The sequence below is a fragment of the Balaenoptera ricei genome, chromosome 4, assembly GCF_028023285.1.
Source record: "Balaenoptera ricei isolate mBalRic1 chromosome 4, mBalRic1.hap2, whole genome shotgun sequence".
In the NCBI taxonomy this organism is placed as follows: domain Eukaryota; kingdom Metazoa; phylum Chordata; class Mammalia; order Artiodactyla; family Balaenopteridae; genus Balaenoptera; species Balaenoptera ricei.
The window spans coordinates 14,212,055-14,236,221 of record NC_082642.1 but is presented as its reverse complement, the minus strand read 5'-3'; the positions used below and the strand labels follow the sequence as shown (position 1 = coordinate 14,236,221).

The window sequence follows — 24,167 nt, the reverse complement described above, 5'->3', positions numbered from 1 at the left end:
AAAGTGAAGAGTAAAACACATGGAGGATTGTGTAAGGTGAAAGAAGAAGTGGTCAACAGACGGCACAGGCGGACAGAGAGTGTAGACCCAGGGTAACCTAGTTACAGGAGGCCCTCCGTATCCGCGGGTTCCTCATCGAACAATCCGAGGTTAGTTAGTTGACTCAGCAGACATGGAGCCCACGGATAGAGAGGGCTGACTGTACTATGCCATTTCATATAAGGGACTTGAGCACCTGTGGATTTTGGTATCCACAGGGGGCCTGGAACCCATTCCCTGTGGAGACAGAGGGACAGCTGTACATTAACGCTAAGTAGAGCTGCTGGAAGAGGCTGGTGGAGTCCAAGTGCACCAGGTGGAAGAACGAGCTTGCAGGTGTGAATGTGTGGAACTTTCCGTGTCAGGTATTCCTAATTTAGAATTATCTTTATTTTAATGTTGAAACTCACTGGAGTCACTCTGCACAATACCTGAAATGCCAAAGCTGGGAAGCACAAGATTTCAGCTAGACTGGCAAGTGTCTGGTGCCTAGAAAGGAAAGGACCTTGCCATGGTGGGAAACACATTTTCTTAAGACATGCAACGCACGGGTAGGGGAGTAGAAAAGGCGCTACCAGTAACAACCACATACTGACCCGAGGAGATCTTAAATGGACTGTTTCAAATGCCCCCCAGGCTTGTGCTCAACAGTGTCAACATTCATCCTTGGAGTCTGCATTTTTAATGGAAAACTACTGTGCATGGTAGTGCTGAAAGTAGAAAGGCCAAACCTTTCCTTGGCTGTAGCTGCATGATTCTTTCCCAAGGCTCATTTGTGCTTTAGTCGTTTTGCTTTGCTTGGCCTTTTTACAACATGGCAGCTCAGGAAGTGAAGATGAGGGACTCAGCAGATTTTTAAAAATTTTTCCTCCAAATGTTCCTTTAATACTAGTATATCTTGGACAAAGATCCCTGATGTTTTAATTAATTGTTCTTGGTGTTTCTTTAAAAGCATCCTTTGGCATTTGTGAATCTGCCATGGCTTTTGCTCTTAATTTGCACTCACTGGTATTTTCCTTTAATGCAGGAGAGGCACTTCTCAGTAGCCAGGTAAAATATAAGTTTTTTTGGAGACTCTTTCTTGAAAGTTGCTGAATTCAGTGGTAACTTTGGGGTGGCAGCCTTAAGAAAGGTCAGCTGGCAGAAAAAAAGAATAGTGCGGCTCTGTTGCTTCTTACTCCCCTCTGGGCGATCTGACTTTTAAAAATCCTTTGTTACTTTGCGATACATTTTCAAATGCATTTGAAGTAATTAACACCCTGAATTGAATCTTGTTGTCACATTTAATTATTAGATAGCTACCTTCCTTTAGGGTATTTGACTGTTGCCCAAAATGTTGGTCTTAATCTAAAACCAAGAAGAGACCTCTGACATAGTGAAAGCCACCAAAGTGTCACTTATTAAATATAAATGGTAAGCATCTAAAGGGGAGGTGAAGAAAGAGTACTAGTTCTCATCTGGAAAAGAAAATTCTTCCAGGATGAAGGGAAAATTACATTAACTCTTAGCAGACGAAGCTCCATCATTTTTACTTGTCACGTGATGATTTTAAAATGTGTGTGTTCCTATACCGTGTTACATTTGCACTGATAAATAAAGAATATTCCGACTCTCAACTTCTATCTCCAATTTGCCAAAATTAGTATAAATACAACGGTTTCTATTGGTCTATTGTCTGGAAAGTGACTTAAGGAAAAAAATTAAATGATATTGATTTGAAATAAAGAAAGCTTATTTATGTGCATTTTAGGAAGCCTAAGTGAATCAGCTATATACATATACCGAGAAAAAAAATGTTACCCTTTGAGTAGTATCTTGTAATAAGCTGGAAACATGAAGTTTATTAATGGTGTTAGAAATTAAGTGGCTAATGAAATGTTCCTATTCTTGGACCTCTTCTGTGATAATAATTCCTTAAAAGTTAGAAATTGACTGTCTCTCTATGACATAACAGAGAAGATACTATTAAAGCCACTAGGAATTATCACCAAGTAGAAGCATATTTTACACGGTCAAAGAAGCACAGGCCAAGTTCTGGTACTTACTATGTAAGGACTATGGCAACTGCATCATTCAACACACTCTCCCCAAACAAGAGTGTGTACAGGTCGGGGTCGACATGCAGTTCATGGAAAATGGCCAACACCGTCACTAGGGAAGACACACAGATATGCAGAGTTAGCTGGGACGTAGCCATGGACTTGTCCTTGGTTGTGGTCACCTGTATAAAGCACTCATTAAACGTTCATCTTCTCAAATCCATCACTATACACGCACCGAACCTTTAATCAAAAAACAATCTGACTGTTCACTCCCCTGCTTAGAGATTTCTCTGGGCTCCCCACTGCTTACAGAGAAAGTCTGAGCTCCTTGGTACAAGTCTTCTATAATCTTCACACTCTTTACCTTCCAGCATTTCTGTCTGCACCACTCCCACCCCCCAACCACCCTTTGCTGCCTCCCTCAAGCCACAAGGAACTTGCCATAATTTCCCAAACATGTGTCATTTTTTAATTACCTTGGCATTTTGATTCACTTTACTAGAGCAGCTATTTGTTTCCCATCCAAGTGCCACTGTTCCCCTCCTTCCTTAAATACGTAAACACAGACAAACACACATGCACACACACACACACACTTCTTGCTCCAAAAAAACCCCAAACAAAACAAAACAAAAAACCTTTATTCAATCTTTGAAAGCCTTTCAAATTTCCCCTCCACCCCCCTGATCCCTCAGCAAAGACCTGGGTCACTCCTTTTTGATCCCAGAATTTGGGATCGCAGAACATATCACAGAAGAGACTGTGAGCTCTTGGCAAACGCTCAATAAATGTTTGATGCGTGAACGACTAAGTGAATGAATGAATGAATGTTGTTGCAGCGACTTATTCCTGTGAAGGGAGAGGTAGTCGGCACCTGGTTCCCATTCTCTCGAGATCACACTCATCTATAAAGATGGACTCAATGCTCCTAAAAGCAAGACCTGAGGATTCATTTTTGGCAGCCTGCTGCATGGCTACTATATACCTCATGTCTGTATGGAGGCTTTGGGAGTACACCAGGCAGTAAATAATCACACACTGATTAGCTGTGGCCATCAAAACTATTCAGTGTCTTGATACTTGAAACAGTCATGCAAAGTGTGAACAGTAATCATTAGGAAAATGATCCATTGAGTTGACTACCAAAGGGGAAAAGAGGGTGGTTGAACATGACACTGATGGTAAATTTTTGAGGCAGGGTGGGCATTTTCATTTCTGCTCTTTCTTTTCCTATTTCATGGGCCGTGAGGTTAGTAACTGTGTTGTATAAAAGAGTGCTGGGGGGATAAAAAGCTGAGTTGGACTGTTTTGTAAGTAGAATCAAGAAGTTTGGCACTTGTCCTGCCATAATGGAAGGGTTTTAGTCAGACAGTGACACAATCTGATTTAAACTTTGGAAATTAAGTTCAGGCAGCAGGGCAGAGGGCAGAATGGACACGTGGCTAGAAGCTTTCCCAAATGTTCTGGCAAGAGATGAGTTGTACCAAGACAGGAAGAGTCCTAGATTCAGTCTCCTAAACTCTTTCACATCCTGCTCTGCCCTGAACATCCACCACCCTGGGTTCTCATAGGTCAATGACCACCGTGCTTTGTACTTTACTTACTCGTTGGCTCTCATCTTCCCTCTGTGTCACTAGCCCTTAGCACGGTGCTAGAATATAGCAAGCCTTTAGTAAGTGAATGAATAAAAGATAATGTCAGGGAGGATAGAGCAGAGGTGACAATACCCACAAGATATTTGGGATGGAGAATTGGTGGGTCTTGGTGCTTGAGAGACAGCAAGGAGTGATCTTGGTTTCAACCCTGGGCAGTTGGTAGATGGGCTGCATAAGAGAAATTAGTTTGTAGACAGGGGCATTTTGTAAGTTTGGTTTTTGACATGTTGACTTAAATAGCCAGGTAGAATTTCCAATGGAAATTTCAATAAGAAAGCTGGAAATAAAAGGCTGTAAGCTGAGTTGGACAGAGTTAAAGCAGAAGAAAGATTTTAAGTGTTATAAGCATGTAGATGGAACATAAAGCCACAGGAGTGGCTGAGATTGCCTGGGCAAAGTATATAGAAAGAGAAGAGAGTTCATGAGAGATCCTTGGGGAACACTTACAGCTAAGGGGTACATGGAGAAAAAGAAGCATGAAATATATGCGTGGGATATTTGCCAAACCTGACCCTAAGCATGAACAAGTTGGCTGAAAACCATATTCATCATGCATAGAGTTTTATTTACTAAAAATTATCCTAGGGAAAGGAGTATTGAAGTCAACAACTAGCTTTGAGGTAAAGAGACAACAGATATAAAATGTCATGAATTGGCATGACAATTAGCTGGCTCCCATTTTACTAGGCATAGAGTCAATTTCATTATTCTAGCTGAGTAGATCCTTAATCACGATAGGCAGAATGGCAGAGATGTCCTCTTTACTAGCATGTAGCTGTTCACATTTGCCACCACTCTTAGCCTTTGCAGGCGGTCGTAGGAGGGGCTAACAATTACCTCTGCTAAGTAACCTCTGTCTCCTAGTAGGTTAGTCAAGACCCAGCATCTAATCAAAACAAAGAGACTTCCATTGGGGGTTTTAATTAGCAACATTTTCCTTTTGCTAGGATTTTGTGGAATAAAAGTAATTTTTAAATTAGAAAATTCTATCATGGAAGCTCTATTGAACATCGGCTGTTGTTTTATTGTGATTGTTGATTTTCCAAGCTTTGAAGATGACTTGCAGCTTGTCTGCACTCCCAGACACACAGGTTTCCTGGGCTCACGAATAGGGATGTAAGGCCCAGGGTTTCTTTCCCCACATCCCCAGTTACGAAGTCCACCCTGGGCTGGGATGGACTCTGCACCTTTCCAGTGAGAGCTCTGGGCCTTAGGAGGGAAAGGCTTGTAATTGAATATACAGTTTTGTTCAAAACTGTTCTGACATTCCCACAATTCCTTTTGCACAAAGAATTGAACTCCACTTCATAAACGTTATCCCACACAAGACAGAAAGCTATTACTTTGTGCATTCCTATTTACCCTGTGAAGAAATGGAACGGCTTGGAAATAGAGCCAGGCAGTGTGTCCTACAAGAGGGAGTATTTGCTGGGACCACAAATGAGTTGAATAGGTGAGTCAGGAAATTAGCCGCCCACTCTCGCTGCTAAGCTTAGAGCTTTTAAAAAACACATTTAATTAGCTCACTGGCAGGGCTCAATCTCACACACAATGTCCAAGACTCTGTGGCACCTTCCCAGGAGAGAAGCTCTTGGAACAGCTGTGGACATGCTCACACCAGCTCTGCCCACGCGTTGCTGGGTTTGTGAGGACAACCTAGGCCCGAGGCTGGGCTGAAAAGCAATGCCTAGTTAGATGAGCCTTCTCGTGACAGTATGAGGAGAACATTCTAGACCCCATGTGGATAAGAAGGGGAGAAGACACAATCCACTTTCTTAAGCCTCTGATTTTATCAGGGGATTTAGTCATATTTGCCTTTGTCATGCTGTGGTTGTACTCATCGCTTAGTGGTGGGTTGAAAGCTCCGCTTGGGGCTCGGGGCCCCTCCCCAACACATCCTCTTTCTACTTGACTTTTTAGCTGGAGAAATATCCGCTTTGTCTCCCAAATTGGTAGTAAGGAATGCAAGCATACATAACTTTATGCTCAAACACACATACACACACACACACAAACACACACAACTACCCCCAGGTAAGAGCAGTGGATGGTTGAGAAATGCCACTGACTCACTGGAGATATCTGAGAAAATAGTTTCAGCAATCAAACAGCGAGGGGTCTTGGGGGAATGAATGAGGCGGTGGTGTGGATGGCACTTCTGAGAAGCTGGTGATAAAGGGAAGCCCATGGAGCAGAAAGCCAAGCGAGGCTTTCTCTTCCATTTCTAAATCACAGATTGAGAAGAATAAGCGGAAAGAGAAGTTGAAGAGGGAGGAAAAAGAGGGGAACCCCTTTAAAGCACTGAAACTATTTTCTCATCTCAAATGTAATAACCATACCTGGAGATAAAAATTCAGATAATGACTGGCTGACCCCATCAGTACCTCAATGTGCTGACTCTTAAATGATGTTTTGCTTTTTTTTTTTTTACTGCTAGCTTGTGAACTGACCTCTTTCCTAATGCTCTTTCAGTCACTTTTAAGTCTTTAGGGTGATTTAGTGACAGTCCCTTCCCTAGAATCTCCATTAGCAGCTCTCTGACCCATATTTTCTTGGTGTTTTACAAGGAATTTAAATTTCAAATGATATGGGTCTATGGACAACATCACACAATAGTTCCTACCCCTGTTGCTCTAAGTCATCACTGAGCCTTGTCAAAATGCTGACTTTCCCTGGAGAGTGCTCTCTGTGGTTTTCTGTGCAAATCAGTATGTATGACACTTGTCCCTGACACATGGAGAATCAAAAATGTCTCTGGCTTGTGCAGCTGAACCATGTCAGGCCTGACAGGTGGAGAACCCTGGTAGTCTCAAAAATAAGGTAGCATTTTTGCATTTCCACAAGTGATTATTGGGAAAATGTGGGATTTTTTTTTTACTCCTGTAATTCCTACAGAAGAAATTCTCCTGTAACTCTTCCCACTTTTCTGAAATACTATACAGAGTGAGATTTCAAGGAGAGGCTTCCAAAAAAGCTGAGGCATCCTAGGCTCGAATACTGGAATTATTTTGAGCCTAAACCTTCTCAGTGAAGCCTTGGCAGCAGAATCAGTGCATGTACTGGTTTTGCCAGTCAAGCTTTGCTAATCATATCCTAGAATTACAACTAGAAAACCTAACCCTTCTGAAATAAGTCAGAGAAACTATGCCAGATCTAGAAAGCTAACCACTAGATTTACTTCTTTGAGGTTATTCTAAATCAGAAGTTACACAAATCATCATGGATGATTTAACCCTAAAACACTGCAATTTTATTTTGGCCATCAATATGATATGTTATTTTGGTACCAAGTTAGTAGTGAAGAAAATACCATATGCAAGCACACTATTGCAGCCCTCTTCACCAGGGATTCTTGGGAGAAACAAGCCCTAATGCCCCAAGGCAATGGTTTCAAAGTATGGTCCAGGGTCCTTTGGGAGTTCCTGAGACCTATCCAGGAAGATCCCCAAGGTCAAAACCATTTTCAGAATAATATGACAATGTCACTTGAGTTTTTCATTCTTATTATGTCATCTGTGTACGGTGGAAATTTCCAGAAGCTGTATGATGTGTGCGAGTGCAACTGAATGCAGAAACAGATGTGAGAATCCAGCTGTCTTCTACTACACCACACATTAAGGAGATTTGAAAAGATGTAAAACAATGTCACTCTTCTCAGTAAATTTTTTTTGTGTTGGAAATAAATTTATTTTTATAAAAATTGTCATTTAGCTTATAAATGGTTTATGATGGCTATTTTAAATAGATCAATGAAAATATGTTAAAAAAAATTTAAAGTTCTAACATGGCAAGAATTGATAGATGTAACACCCATAAACAAAAAGCTCCTTGAGGTCTTTCCTAATTTTGAAGAACTGTAAAGTGGTTGTGACACCAAAAAGCTTGAGAACCATTGTCCAAAGGCATTTGTTGTATGTAATGAATTAATTTACATCCTATGCAGCCAGAATGATACTGGCTAAGCATCATCTTTGAGAGAAATGAGAAAATAGTTGCTCAAATCATTTTCTGTAGAATTTAACTCTCTTGTTGGATTCCTGTTGAGAAAGCCTTCCTAGATCTTAATATCTTTTGCCACACTATAACCAGCTGATTCTTCTGGCATATATGTAGAGGATTTCTAAAACTCCCACATGAGGAAAATTATTCTTTTCATATTAATTCCACTGGCACATTTCTGGAATCACAGTTCTGTCATGAGTGTTTCTGTTTGTTTAAGTCCGTTTTTGCAATGTAAGTGCTTTGTGGACAGAGATTATTTCTTCAATATATGAATAATAAAAACACTGACAATCATGCGTCCTTTCCTTGACTTCAAACATGGCTGAATGTTGTTCCAGAATAATCTACTTCCTCTTTTGCTTTAAAACCAGGAGTACAGTCCTTAGCAGTTACTGAGAATATAAAAAGGTAATCAGAAGATCACAAGGTTTGGTATTAAGAAAAAAAAGATATTTAAAGATTAGGAAGGGAGAAACCTGAGAATAAATACAGGGGTCGGGGGGGATGTTTCCCAGATTCCGTATTTGGGAACTTATGGGCTGAAATCTGTTGGCACTTTAGCTGGTGCTTTAACATTTTTCCCAAAGGTACCTGCAACAGAAATATTCTAAATTTAACATTAGCACAGAACATAAACATTTAAAATAAGACCCAGTTTTCTCACCAATGGGGTTTAATGAGCCATGGTGCAGTTTAATGGGGAATCTTTGCAGTATGCTCAATATCTGAGTGAAGATGACTCATCCTGTCATCAACAAGCGTTCTCCAATCAGGATTACGACAAGCATTTTGCCATTTTAAAAATGAACACAGTAGGCAAGGGTTTGCCTACAAATCATGAAATAAATTCAGAGAAAAGCTCAGTGGAGCCATAAAGCAGACAAAGCTTGGATGGGTCATCAATGGAAGGTAAAAATATCACTGTGACCCATTAAATGTAACAATTGTAGGAAAAAAGATGGTAGTGTTAGTCATGATCATAATATAAGTGGGTTTCACAAATAAATTTTTCTCTTGCTACAAAAAGATATGAAACAAGCAGGTATCTTATACCATCATTGCCCAATCTGTGGATCAAGACCCTGAGGGACGTTACAGAAAGGTTTCAATTAGAGGGTGCATATTCCTGCTTTCTAAGCAGTTTAGACAAGCTGCTAAGGGTGAACAAGAGTAATATTGAGAAGAGTCCACACTGGGCGTGTGTGAGAGAGAGGGGAAAAGGGACAGGAGGAGAGGGATCATACCATGTGTCCAATCATTCATGCCATCACTCTGTGAGGTAGGCTGGATAATGCCTGCCCCTCCCCCCACCGCCAAAGATGTCCATGCACTAACCCCTGGAACCTGTGCATATATAACCTTACATGGCAAAAGGGACTTTGCAGATGTAATTAAGGTTCCCTTAAAATGGGCAGATTATGTTGGATTATTCGGGTGGGTCCAACCTAATCACACAGGCTCTTAAAAGCAGAGAAATTTCTTTGCCTGGTCAGAGATGCAGTTGAAGGCAAGGCAGAAGAGAGACTGAAAAAAAGAGGGAGTCAGGAAGATTCCAAGTGTGAGAAGAATTCAACACTCCATTGCTAACTCTGAGATGTAGGGACTCACTTGCAAGGGTCAGAGGGAGATCTCTAGAAGCCAAGGTATTCCCAGCTTTCAGCCAGCAAGGAAACAGGAACCTCAGTCCTATAACTGCAAGGAACTGGATTCTGCCAACAAACAGAATGACCCTGGGAGAGGATTCTTCCTAGAGCTTCCCTGTAAGAGCCCAACTAGCCAACACCTTGATTTTGGCCTTGTGAAACCTGGAGTAGAGACCTCAGTTGAGCCGACCTGGACTACTGACCTATAGAACTGTAAAATAATAAATTTGTGTTGTCTTAAGCTGCAACATTTCTGGTAATTTGTTACAGCAGCCCTAGCAAATGAATACACTCTGCTACCCTCTCACCATAGGAACTACAAAATGGCTAAACTTCCAGGCATTTGACTTTTCAATATATGAGTTACTGAGTGGGGATGTAGCTAGAATGGCCCTTCAGTCCTCCCTGCCCCTACCCCACCATGGGTAGCAAAGAAGTCACTTAGACAAATCTTTTAGCTCATGCTTAGCAAGGGAAAACCTGGACCGATGAGAAGGCTGTGGGTTTGAAAATATTTGTGCGCGTGGGGCCCTCTGTGCTAATTAATTATCCGTGTGAGTCACCCTTGGTACGATCATCACACACAACAGATCACTCATTTACTCAGAATGTATTACTTTATAGCTCATCAGATTACTTTATTTTCCGCTGTTTATTTTATGTGACCTACACTGTGAAGAATTGGTGCTGAAGTGGGAATGATGACTTCCAAACCAGGGTGGAAAGTTAGCACAGTTGGGTAAGCCAAGTCTAAAGCGAGCAAGCCAAAAGTCATAAATCAGCTCTCAGGATAATTTTTATTTTTTTTCTTTGAACTTTGTTTTGTATTTTATAAATTTTTTAAAATAAGCATGCATTATTGTTTTTATTTGTCATTTCGTGGCCATTTTTATTTTTCTTCTTTGAACTTTGTTTTGCATTTTATAAATTTTTTACAATAAGCATGCACTATTTTTAGAATAAGAAAGGTAAAAACCATCTTAAAAACTGGCCAAACTTAATAAGGAAATACAGCATGGAACTCGGAGTCTCTTCCCACGGCCCAGGATGCCATATGTGAGGACCCCTCACCTCCTCCCTTTCTCTCAGAACTTCCTCCCTGGGCTTCCAGACTGTTGAGCCCTCTATGTGACATGACACTGTGGACACTTCTTGTCTCTCCAAGTGCTCTCCTTTGTGTTGGGGATACAAGTTTCACCTAATTTCCCTTCAACCCCTCTTGTCTCTTTTTCTCTCTCTCTCCTGTGTAAACTCAAACCTTTTTCTCTTTCTCCTGTGTAAACTCAAGCAGATGCTGCCCAGGAACTCCTCCTCGGTTCCCTTCTCACGCTACCAACTCTCCCTGAGCAATCTCATCCACACTAAGTTATCTCAGTCTCCAGCCCATCTCTTCCTCTCCCTCAGCTACAGACTCCCATATCCAGCCACTGCCAAGACAACTCCACCTGGAGTTCTTCTACTGGAACAAATACTTGTTAAGCATCACTGTGTGCCTGGCACTGGGTATGGATGTGTTATAGATTCCCTGTCCCCTAACCAGCCTTTGTCAATCGGCTGCTCTGGCTCTTGAACTACCAGTCTCAAGGAATGGCATCATCACCTACCCAGAAACTTTTTGTTTCTGTTAAGAAATGTGACTTATCTTATTTACAATGAAAAAATCTCTGTCATTATAGGATATAATTTCAAGAGACAAGCCACACTTTTCAGTTCAGTGGTTTACGAGGTCAGTCAAGGAAAGAAAAAGAAACCAGTTCCAGAGGTGCTATATTACATCAGATACTGCAGTATGAACTAGCTTTGTCATATCTGAAATTTTAGCCCTCTACAGTAATCCTTTCTGGATTGGAAAATAATATAAGCGGGCAGAAGTTCAGGTGCAGATAAATGCTTTTTCTTATGTGAAAGCAGTGTTAAAAAACAAACAAACAAAAACACCTCCCAAAAAACAGCCTGCAAGCGTTTTTACTTTTCTTTAAATTGGTCCCCTTGGATAAAAAGTTGGTCATCACTGGTTATTCATCTATATATTTGTTGATGCCTTTGATGGTTTTGGCAAGCAGCAGGCAATTAATTCTGTTGACCTAATGAGTGAACAAATGAATGAAACTTGAAGGTCATGTGCCACGTGGCTAACTCCTTGAAGATCAGACCGGCTCCTGCCTCTCTTGTGTCCTCCCATTGTGGTCAATGACTTCTTTGCCCACTTACTGACCTGATAGCACTTGTTATAAAAAGCTGTCTCTGTTTCAGTTCAAAATAATACATTGAACACTACAATGTGTTTTTTAATAGTACCCAGGTAAAAGGTCAGTCCTTTCTGTCCTTTCTTGCCTGTGTTCTAGAAGGAGGGAAACCACTTTTCAAGGAATCCCAACCCCAGGGGCCTCTGAGAGGCTTTGTAGAGCAAGGGGACTCAACCCAGGCTGCTACTTGGGGTGCCGTCCTGGCTCCTTAGGCATCTCACCCTTCAGGAGGTGCTCACTTGCAGGTTGTGCAAGTGCTGACGCTGCACTTACGTGACTCTGAGAGTGAGCGCTGCCTTCAGTGTGACTCAGTAGTTGCCTCACTGCCCCATGGTTTTGACCTCAGTCAGCCAAGCCAAACCCTAAAGGGAGCCAGAGGGTGCCCTTGTCCAAGGAAACACTCTCCAAGAAATTTCTGAATCCAATTTGCCCCCATATGCATTATCTTCTTTAACACATAAATGGAAGGTGTGGGCTGGACACTGACTTTCAAAACTTCTGTTCTGCAGGTCTGTCTTTGAGCACTGCTGAGAATGAACTGCTTTCATTTAAACAGAGCCATTCTGTTCCCCAAAGCAGCGAGCCAGAGAGGTCTGTCAGCCACAGCTGTTTCCCAGCTGTCCCCGGAGATGTTGAATTGCTTCAAACGGTTTTTCAGTGCGTTCTTGAAATCCCATCCTCAGAACACCTGGAGTCTTGCTTTATCCACTCTCAATATCCCGGGCATTTATATAGTTGGTTGTCACCCACTATCTTCTCTCATTCTGTTCTGTGGAGCTGACTTTCCATAACTAGGCTTCCAATTTCTGAAGCAAGACCTTTGTGCCAAGACCTTGCTATTCACAACTCTGTTCTGAGGTAGACATAATGGTTGGGAACTTGACTCTGACGTCAAACCAACATGTGTTCGGATCCCAGCTGCAATGCAAATGAACTTGGTGATCTTGAGCCAGTTACTTAACCTCACTAAGCTTTCAGTAAGCTTCATTGGCAAAAGGGAGATAAAAATATTCCCTCCCTCGTAGGTTTTTGGAGAATGATTAAGTGGGATAATTTATGTAAAGTGTCTGGCATATTGTATTTCAGTTAATGGTGGTTACCATTAATGCTATTATTCATGTCAGCAAAACCTTCAGAGGGTTTGTCCATTATAAAATGGCATGACACCTTCTCCTGTGTGTTTCCCCTTTGATACTCAAAAATGCCTTCAAGAGAGGTAAATAGATATTATCAAGCAGAGAAGTGACGAAAACTCTTCTCTGCCTCCCTCCATTTCTCACAAATTACCCCTTGAATTTCTGCATTTGGAAAGAACACCTACTCCTACCCAACGTACATTTACTTTCTCTTTCTGAGTCTCAAGGTCCCCGTCTAAAAATGAGATTGAGAGAGCTTGTCTTTAAGGTCCTTCCAAAGCTAAAATTCTATGGCTCTCAGACCTAAACTCCAAACTGTAGACTCTGGGTGTGGAGAGTGCATATTTTCCTAATTATGCTGATGGAGCCTGGGTGGGAACTGAGATCAGGGGTTGCAGAGCAACAGGTGCCTAATAGTGTCAAAGACAAATGATCATGAGCTTGACTCTTCTGCATAAGTGAGGAGAGAGCTGTTATAATAGCAAGAGTGTGTGCTCTCGATTTGACCCTGGCCCCCAGAATTATTAAGCCAGGACACCCCCAAAGGGAGTCTGAGCCTAGGAAGATCTTGCTAATATTGAGAAGGTCATGCCATCTGTGGCCTGAATGGGAATTTAAAAAAAACCCTACTCAAATGGCCACCTCTTATAGGAGAGAAACACGGTTTGTGGTTCCTCCAACTGACATGTTGTCTTCTTCAATCAAGCAAAATACTGTCTTGAAGGAGGTCCTATGCCTTCCCAGGACCCTCTTCCTACCAGAGTGATACAAGAGTTCATGGGGCCTTTCCTCTGAGCTCACAAAGCTGCCTGACTACCTCTGTCTTATCTTTTAAACTTACTGCCAGTTGTCATATTTATATCTTCCTTTAGACTGGAGTTTCCTGAGGGCAGGATACGTATTTTGCTTCTCACCCTCTCCCTCAGTCACTCCTATAGTACCTAGTGCATAGCAGGTGCTGAATAAATGTTTGTTAAATGAAATCAACAATAAAGTGAGAACTTGACTATTAGGTTTCATTTTGTGCTAAGCCTAATAGGCACATCACTGTTCTATAATATTTTGAGAAATAACAGTGGTGTAGGACAAGGAGTGTTGGATACACTTTGTCTCCCATCTCTGCCATTTATGACCCTTGTAGACTTAAATAAACCACTTAAGTATTTATAATCTTAAGTTTCTTAAAATGGAGATAATTGACTGGCTGTGGTGATGATCAAATTATATGATATATGTGTACACACTTAGTTAATTGTTGTTATCACTAAATGATATACACTCCAGGTAGAAAAATTCAGATGGAGGTTTTCGTTTGCTACCAATTGGTGGCTTTGGGTTCTAAATTTTGACTTAACAGATGCTTTGATGGTTAGAATAAGGACATTACTGATTTTAGAGCTGGCTGCATGTTAGCTGAAGTCAATAATACATTTTGATCATACAGATGTTAGTGTCTTATAGAAAACATAGTCTAATCATCTAAGAAAATAGAAGTCCTGGCTTTTGTGTCAATCTTTCATTGACTTACTATAAAATCTTAAGAAAAACCCAACATTTCTCTGTGCCTCAATTATTTCATCTAAGAAATGGATCCTCTCTACCCAAGAAAACTACATGAAAGTAATTGAAATACTGCGTGTGGAAGCTATTTCAGTTCACTGACAGAGATACATAATATAAATTCAACCTGTTCTTTTTATTTCTGGATAAATTAGCCCAAGAATAGCATCTGGGTTTATATGATGGTGTTTTATAGACTTGGGTTTATGTAGAGACTTTTAAACTGATGCTATCCCAGTGTGTTTAACATGGAATTGGACAGACACACAAAAATGCAACCGAATACTGTTAAATGACACTGTGTACAGGTTTGAAGCACAGATTGCCTCGTAAAACTGGCTGGTCTGTCTGCAGTCTCTAGAAGCCTGCTGCCTTCTATGGGAAGTACGCTGGTCTAATATCCCCTGACTTCCTCACAGGTGTAATTTTTTTCTACCTGGAATTCAATGAAAACGTATGAAAAGACCCCGAATGATCCCTCACTGCTTGCCTTCTTCCACAGCAATACTAATACAGTACTTCTCTACCAAATATTAAACAATAGAAGTAGAGTCACCCAAGTTTCTCTACAGATAACTAGGCAAATGATTTAGGGACATAACCTTATACTGTATGTGAGCTTTTTTTTTGGAATATGGGAATAAAACCATCTCAATCTCTTCCTATGCTGCTTAGCAGATATTAAATGAATGTTGTCTTTGTTCTCAAAGCCAGCCCTGGTGCTGAAGAGACTGCTTTGTAAATACATCTTATTTTTTTCTGTCTGCAGATAGAAAGTTATTCAGTTTTCTCTTGAATTCCTGTGTAGAATGCTGCTAACACCAGTGTTGAGAAACTACAAACTTGGTGTATTCTGAAACTCCGAAACGCAGAGGCAGAGAGGACCAAAGAAGAAAAAGAACAATATATATGACTGTAAAAGAAGAAGCTATAATACAAACAAAAGAAATGAATGAAGACCACAATTAAATATTGAAAAACAATAGTGAAGAGAGTGTGTGATCAAAGGGACCTAAGAAAAACAGAACTAAACAATGAAAAGTCTTCTGATTATGACAATGTTAATAATCATTCCTCCCATATTAAAAAAAAAATCAGGGCTTCCCTGGTGGCGCAGTGGTTAAGAATCCCCCTGCAAATGCAGGGGACACAGGTTCGAGTCCTGGTCTAGGAGGATCCCACATGCCGCAGAGCAACTAAGCCTGTGCACCACAACTATTGAGCCTGTGCTCCAGAGCCTGTGAGCCACAACTACTGAGCCTGCACCCACAACGACTGAGCCTGCGTGCCACAACTACTGAAGCCCGTGTGCCTAGAGCCCGTGCTCCACAACAAGAGAAGCCACCGCAATGAGAAGCCCGCGCACCGCGATGAAGAGTAGCCCCCGCTCGCTGCAACTAGAGAAAGCCCACGCACAGCAATGAAGACCCAATGCAGCCAAAAATTAATTAATTAATTAAAAAAAAATCAAAATTCTAACCAGAGAGTTCAATGACAAATGAAAAAATATGAGAGACAGCCCAATTAAGTCACCCTCACTGGAGAGGCTTTTCTCCAAAAATAACAGTTCTGCTTTTAATTATAGATTCTTGGGTCTATTAATCAGCCATCTTCCTCAAGGCTAAGCTTGGTGCAAATAACAGGGAAGGATTCAGCAAAATGCCTTGTTTAATTAAAAAGAATTTAATTAAAAATATTTTTATACACATGACTAATCACCATTATTTATGCAGATGTTCCTTCGTGCTTCTTTGGAAAGGCTTTTTTTCTTTCTTTTCCTCCTTTGTTAAAAAAATATGCAGTTCTTCTGCAAGAACCACTGTGAAATGAGAAGCACCATGACTGGTAGTTAATACCTATTTTTATCAAAACAGCAGTGTAGCTCGCACATCACCCGTGCAGCCGTAACCATAGTAACCCCAAATAGAAAGGGTCTTCTTCAGATTATCAACACGATCAAAGGTAAGATAGTTCATGTGCCTCTGGAATAGTTACACTGCAGCAAACTTTAAAGGATAAAGGTGGCTTTTTTCCCCTTACAACTTAAATGTTAAATGAAAATAGTGACTTGCAAGTATGGTGTATAAAAACACCTTTCATTTTGGAAGACTCTTATTTCCTCAAAGTGTTAATAATAGAAAAGATGAAAACTCAGTGCTGTTAATTTGTCCAGTGCTTCCATCTGATTATGCTGAGGAGACAATAATAATCATTTTGCCAAGTTGGAGAATTTGTGACAGGTAAAACCCTACCCTTGGGCGCCCTGCAGGATGAGAAGTCATGTTTTGTGCCCATGCACTCAGAGGGTAGCTTTGGTCAGTGGTGATTGTAGACACACATGACGTGGGATAAGCTATAGTCAGTGACTCAAGGTGTGGGCTGGCAGTCAAATTATGAAGAAAAGGAGCCTTTAATTAGAGAAGTGGAACTCGTTTGAAAGAGCAGCGAAGTACCAACCCAAACACAGATCTGAATTTGGCTTTCTAATTTGTGGTAGTATTAGAATGGGGTGAGGAGGGATGGGTGAGCAGGGAATAAAAGGCTAGAGCACTCATTCTTAATTATTCCATGATCTATATAATCCAAAACAGAGGCTGGTATTCAAGCCTTTCTACTACATTTTGCAATGCCTGATGTGACTCCAGGAGCAGCATCTGGAAGCACAGGGAAACTACTCTGAATTTTACATATTTAAATAACATACACTGGGAAAACATCAACAAAATGAAAAGACAATCTACAGAATGGGAGAAAATATTTGCAAATGATGGGACCGACAAGGGCTTAATTTCCAAAATATACAAACAGCTCATGCGCCTCAACAACAAAAAAACAAACAACCCAATCCAAAAACGGGCAGAAAACCTAAATAGACGTTTCTCCAAAGAAGAAATACAGATGACCAATAGGCACGTGAAAAGATGCTCAACATTGCTAATTATTAGAGAAATGCAAATCAAAACTACAATGAGGTACCACTTCATACCAGTCAGAATCGCCATCATCAAAAAGTCTACAAACTATAAATGCTGGAGAGGGTGTGAAGAAAAGGGAACTCTCCTACACTGTTGGTGGGAATGTAAGTTGGTGCAGCCACTGCGGAAAACAGGAGGTTCCTCAGAAAACTAAAAATAGAATTACCATATGATCCAGCAATCCCTCTCCTGGGTATATATCCAGACAAAACTATAATTCAAAAAGATACATGCAACCCTATGTTCATAGCAGCACTATTCACAGTAGCCAAGACATGGAAACAACCTAAATGTCCTTCAACAGGTGAATGGTTAAAGAAGATGTGGTACATATATACAATGGAATACTACTCAGCCATAAAAAAGAACAAAATAATGCTATTTGCAGCAACATGGATGCAACTAGAGATTATTATACTAAGTGAAGTATGTCAGAAAGAGAAAGATAAATACCATATGATATCATTTATATGTGGAATCTAAAATATGACACAAATGAACCGATCTATGAAACAGAAACAGAATCACAAACAGAGAGAATACACTGGTGGTTGCCAAGGAGGAGAGGTTTGGGGGAGGGATGGAGTGGAAGGCTGGGGTTAGCAGAGGTGAGCTTTTATTTATAGAATGGATGAACGACAAGGTCCTACTGTATAGCACAGAGAACTATACTCAATATCCTATGATAAACCATAATGGAAAACAGTATAAAAAAAGAATGTATATATATATGTACAACTGAATCCCTTTGCTGTACAGCAGTAATTACTACAACATGGTAAATCAACTCCACTTCAATAAAAATAAATAAATAAATAATGTACACTGGATGCTACAAAAAGTAGAGAATCCACACAAAGATATATACAATTAAATTGTTGTTTCTTTTTAATCTTTTTACATTTGGGATTTACCTTGAAAGTGGATGGAGAAGTAATGAAATATCATGAGACAACAACTGTTTCATCATGGTTACTTAAGAAAAGAGTGGATATCTGGCAATTTTATGTTCAATTATAAACAAATAGGAATGTTTTGACAGTGTCATCTAAAAAGTCAATAAAGTGACTTAGAACAACTCATTGTTAGTAAAAATTTGTTTAATAATAATTCCTAGCAATTTACAAATAACAACATTTCTTTTGATCTCACAAGAATTCTGTGAAGAAATTGAAGGTACTTGATGTTTTGTTTTGTTTTTACAGTATCTATTTTAAGGACATGGAAAATGAAGTTCAGAGAAGTTAAATCACTAAAATGCGGTGCTCCATTCACCCATGACACTAATCTTGCCTTAATGAACATATACTTTCAATATCCAGGATAATTTGGCCACTGGAAGGCCCCATCCTGACCTCATTTTTAGGTAACTCTCCTACACCATCACACACCTATTTTATTTTTAGTGGCAGTTCCTCTTGGGATTGAAAGTTTATGATCCATCCCTAACTGTGATCCTTTTATGTGGAGAATTTCCTAGGCGATCTCTTAAATGCTTTAACCCACAAACATAGGAGCTGGTAATGTATTCCTCAGTGCCCTGGCTCACTCTAGCTTTCCACTTGAGACCAGCTAGCCCCAGAATTAGAGTGACACCTAGCTGTGATTTTAGGTAGCACATGCTGGGAAAGCTGGGCAATGGCGGCTGCCCTGCCAGGAGACAGTCAGGTGTGTCTCAGGAGGGAGGTCACCACCTCCCGGAGGTGGAGGTCTCCGAGGTTTTCTAGCAGCACTTTCTATACTTCTGCAATCTCCTGGGAACTAGGACATTTACAGTTCACATTCTCTGAGGAGGGAACACATATGTTGGTGAGAATTTATCTTTACTACAATTATCCTAACAAGTTCGTTTTTGCCACCCTTGAAATTACATACATATCCTATAAGTGCGTAAACCGATATTCACCTCAACCTAAAAACATCAGTACTGGGCCTACTTCACTCTCTATGATTCACCATGTTTACTCAGGGTTGCAAATATTTCACTCATCAGCTCTTATATTCATCAGGCTTCTTTCCGGACTAGCATCATTAGCGTCAGCTGGACATTTGTCAGAATTGAAGTTCTGGACTCCACCTGGACTTACTGAATCAGAATCTCTGGAAGCAGAGCCCAGTAATCTGCATTTTAACAAACTCTCCAAATGCGATTTACATACGCTCAAGTTGGAGAATCACTAATGGAGAACAGGAAGCGAGTGACCTCAGCAATCATCTAATTCCTCTAGGAATATATGAGGAAACTAAGCCTAAAAAGGTTAAGCGGCCACCCGAATTTGCCCTGTGAGTTAGTAGCAGGAACTGAACTAGACCTTAGATCTCCCAATGCCCAGTTACAAAAATAACATGGTGGGCTTCCCCGGTGGTGCAGTGGTTAAGAATCTGCCTGCCAATGCAGGGGACACGGGTTCGATCCCTGGTCCGGGAAGATACCACATGCCGCGGAGCAACTAAGCTCGTGTGCTACAACTACTGAGCCTGTGCTCTAGAGCCCGTGAGCCACAACTACTGAGTGCTCGTGCCGCAACTACTGAAGCCCGTGTGCCTAGAGCCCGTGCTCCACCATGAGAGAAGCCACTGCAATGAGAAGCCCGCGCACCGCAACGAAGAGTAGCCCCCACTCGCCTCAACTAGAGAAAGTCCGCGCGCAGCAACGAAGACCCAACACAGCCAAAAATAAATAAATAAATAAAATAAATAAAAAATAAAAAATAATAACATGGTGCTACAACACTTGTCAAGAAGCTGGTTGGGCTCAATATTAGCAAACCAGAGACTTAGACTTTGTATCTATATTCCTCTTGGCTTCTAATTTCAATAAATGAATTATCCATGCATTTAATTTGGGCTGCAGACAGGATAATGTCAGAGTGAATATTGTAAATTCAATTAACATGAGCCAGTAGTCTCCTTATGAAAGCCAACACCCAGGGTCCAGGGCTTCATCAAGCACTTGGGATTCTTAGCACACTTTAGCTGCCAGATCAAGTCAAGATGTGTGACTTACATGTAATATGCAAAGTCGTTGAATTTTTTTTTTTTTACTTCATAGTATGCATAATATCATATCGAGTCTGAAGATTTTCTTTTAAGATCTTCTAATTACACTTTATAGTGGTTTAATAACATGACATTAAAAAATTCATCTATTTTCCCATTTCTATGAAATTTTGAAGTTTTCTTTTTTGCATACATAGATGTGCTTCCATATGAATGCATAAATATGTAAATGTCACATTATATTTATATACTTTTTGTTTGCTTTGTTTTAATAGTCTTTTTTTTTTTCTTTTCCTTTTTGACATGTCTCCCTTTTCCCCATCTCTTCTTTTCCTTCCAAAGTAACCCAACTTTACAATCTAGTACATGTCCCACCAATGTCTCTTCATACGAAAATTCTCTTTATATTAATCACATACACACACATTTGTAACAGATTAAATCAGAAGTTTAAACTGAGGAGAAAAGAAAAAAATAACATTTTCCACAGTGAGATGCACAATTTTAAAGTATTTATCCAAAAACCAGTTACATGATTCCTTTAAACCTCTCACCTACCTTAAGAATGTGGAAGGGTCTCTAGACTCTAGCCTAGCAGGTTAAGATTAGTGAATGGTGTTCTGCTACTTGTGAATTGTGAATCTCACACTCCCACATGGGGAGGGCTGGGGGTGTTTGACCTCATCTCAAGCCTATGAAAAGGATCTTTGCCTAGACCGTCAGACAGCTTAAGATGTGACCCCTGGAGTTGGGGAACACAGTGGAATATTGGTTGACTCTCGCCTGAGAAATCTAATGGGATGTGGCTGTCAGCTCCTCTAATGGTGGCTTATTGTTAATCAAATAAAAAATTCCCTTACTTCATCTCTGCCTGCATCTTGTAGGAGTCAGGAACTGCATCTAGCAAGGGGTAGATGAGGCATGTGAGAAAGAAGACCCCAACCAACTTGCCTTCAACGGGCTAGTAGATGTGGGGCAAAGTCTTAAATTAAATTGAAAACATGCAATATTACATGATATTGGACATATTCATTGCTGAATTGAGACTCTGATTGCAACTTAAAGACCAAAAGTTTTCATCCACGTGGGAAAGGAGTAGTCTTTTAAAAGAATACTTTTAAAAGTGCAATGGGAGAAAAAAAGCAGTTTCTACAGTTATACCCCATAAGTCCTGCTTTATACGTATATATATATATATATATATATATATATATATATATATATATATATATATGTAAATACAAATACAGGCATTCCCATGTATTTATGTATATAAATGTATTTATATACATAATGTACATACATAAATACATGGGAATGATTGTTGTTTTTAAAAAATTTGAATCATATGTATACTTTTCTGCATTTTGCTTTACATAGTCAACAGTGCCTCCTGGAAAGCTCTCAAGTCAGCTGGAAGAGCACTAATTTTCTTTTTTAATGGCTACATGACATCGTGTAGATGTGCTGCAACCTATCCAACAATTCCCTTATGGATAGGATTCACTTTGCTTCTTTTTTTTTTCCCCCTCCACTTAAAAAGATGTTGCAATAAACATCCCTGTCCATATATCCTTAAGAACCAGTCTTTTTACTTGTGTGGGACAACCTCCCAGGAGTCAGATCGCTGGGAGAAGGGGCTATGTATTTTAAATTCTAATAGCTGTTGCGAAATTGATTTCCAAAAGTGTTGATGATTTAAATTTCCACTAGAAATGTGTAAGAGTCCACTTTTCCCTGCCTCCCTGACAGCAATGACTGTTACTTGCTGTTACAATTGTTGCCAAACTGCTAGGGGTAAAATGATATGCTGTTACTTTGTTTTACATTTCTATGGTTTCTGATGAGTTTGAATAACTTTTCACATTTGAGGCCCAAGAGGATTTGCACTTCTATGAATTGTCTCTTTATTGTCTTTGCCCATTTTTCTGTTATTTATTGCCAGATTGTCCTTTTTAAGTGTCTTTGTATATTAGAGACAATGATACTCTGTCCTCTATATTTAAATGTTTTTTCCCCAACAATTTAAGCAATTTAAAAATTGTTTTAAAACAATTTTATATAGTCAAGTACATCTATTCTTTATTTGTAGATTCCAGGTTTCCATTCTTTGTTAAGAAGAATTTCCTTATCTATAATCTGCAAATATAAATGTACAGATTTTATTGCAGGAGTTCTTTTACTTCATTTTTTCATTTACATTTTAATTATTCTAGGTATATTTTTGTAAATGGTAGATAAGTATCCAATTTTAATGTCTTCTAAATGGATAGCCAGCCAATTTTACAAATATCATTTGTTAAATACACAATCTTTTTCCCACTGAATTGAAATACCACCCCTCAAATTCCCATTTATACTGAGACTTGTTTCTAGATCCTCTATTCTTTTCCACTGGTCTCTCTATTCCTAGGCCAATACCATATTAATTTGATTATAATAGCTTTGTAGTTTATTCTTATATCTGGTTAGGCAGTTCCCCTCTCATGCTTTTATTCTACTTTATAAACTTTAAGATAATTTTATCCAGTTCCAAAATTTTAAAGTGTTAGGTTTTCATGGGAATTGCATTAAATTTTTATATTAATTTGAAAAAAAGTGGCATTTTTATTATAGCATTCTTCCCATCAACAAGACGATGAGCTAGTGTAAGCTACTGGCTTCCTCCCCTAAATCAATGATAGAGAAAGTATACAAAGAAAATGGAATTGGAGCTAACAGACTATAATAACAATACCAACAAAAGCCATGAGAAATCCCCAGGAAGAAAGAAGTCTGTTTTGAATTGCTGCTTGTGGAAGGGAGGTGAGGGAGTTGGGAAAGGTACGTACATAAGACTCCAGCAAAGGGCAGCTATACACAGCAGTGAAAAGACAAATTAGAAAAAAACAATATAAGCTCCACCTTTTTGGCTCACTTGCATTCCATGGAGTAATTATTGCTCAGCTCCTTGCCACACTAAGCATACACAGTTAGCTAGACACCAGAACAAGTGTTCATGGGAGTAATATCAGGCAGTACAAAAGATCTCCTGGCATAAGGAATTGACGAGAATCTTAGTCATTCTCTTTCCATACAAATCCTGGGGCTGGTGGATTCCCAGTGCTGTCTTTCCTTAAGGGTCTAAACCTGACCCGAGAAATTAGCTAATGTGGGTTTCTCAATTTTGGCACTATTGACATTTTGGGCCAGATGATTATCTGTTGTGAAGGGAAGGTCTTAACTGCATCATCCTTTGATTTATCTACTCAATTGCTTACTTGGAAAAATCATGAATTTTATCTGCCCTTGATCCTCTTAACTTTTCTTATAAAAATGTTGTTCAAATTGTCCTCTACTTCAGGAATTTATTCTCTCTGTGTGTGTGTGTGTGTGTGTGTGTGTGTGTGTGTGTGTGTGTGTTCTGTTTGTTTTGACTGATCTTCCTATCTCAGGCTACTGAAAGGCCATGTTGTGTTTTTATTTTTCTTTGTTGGGTTATTGGGGCTTAAGACTGTTCGTTGGACTACCCTCCAAGACAGCAATCCCATAAGTGGCAGAAAGTAGGCCAGTGGTGTAGAAGCATGTGGGCTACCCTCAGACAGCTAGATGAGGCTACACCTTTGCCCAGTAATCAAGGAAACCAAGTTCACTCATACAGGATCAAGTGGGTCAACCTATTCCCCCCTTTCCATCACCAAGATCCACAGACTTCTGCAAACCCAAACCTTTGTTGAGTATTCATAGCTTTCCAGTCTCCATCTAAAAACATCTGTGAAGATGGCATCTAGATGCTCATGCTACTCATGGTAGAGAAAGCTCAGTGCTTGTTATTTCACTTGTGGTGGGCTCACTGCTTCACCAGCACTCAGTTGCATATAGGCTTCTAT

The 24,167-nt window shown here is 40.0% G+C and overlaps 1 protein-coding gene across 1 annotated transcript in view; it reads right to left on the bottom strand.

The window, feature by feature from the left end:
• SLC9A9 (solute carrier family 9 member A9) overlaps nt 1-24,167 on the bottom strand; it is a 536,019-nt gene that overhangs the window by 347,312 nt on the left and 164,540 nt on the right. Inside the window, exon 6 of the mRNA XM_059920157.1 lies at nt 2,085-2,190. Within this exon, the coding sequence (XP_059776140.1) occupies nt 2,085-2,190 (106 nt within the window). The remainder of the gene's footprint in view (nt 1-2,084; nt 2,191-24,167) is intronic.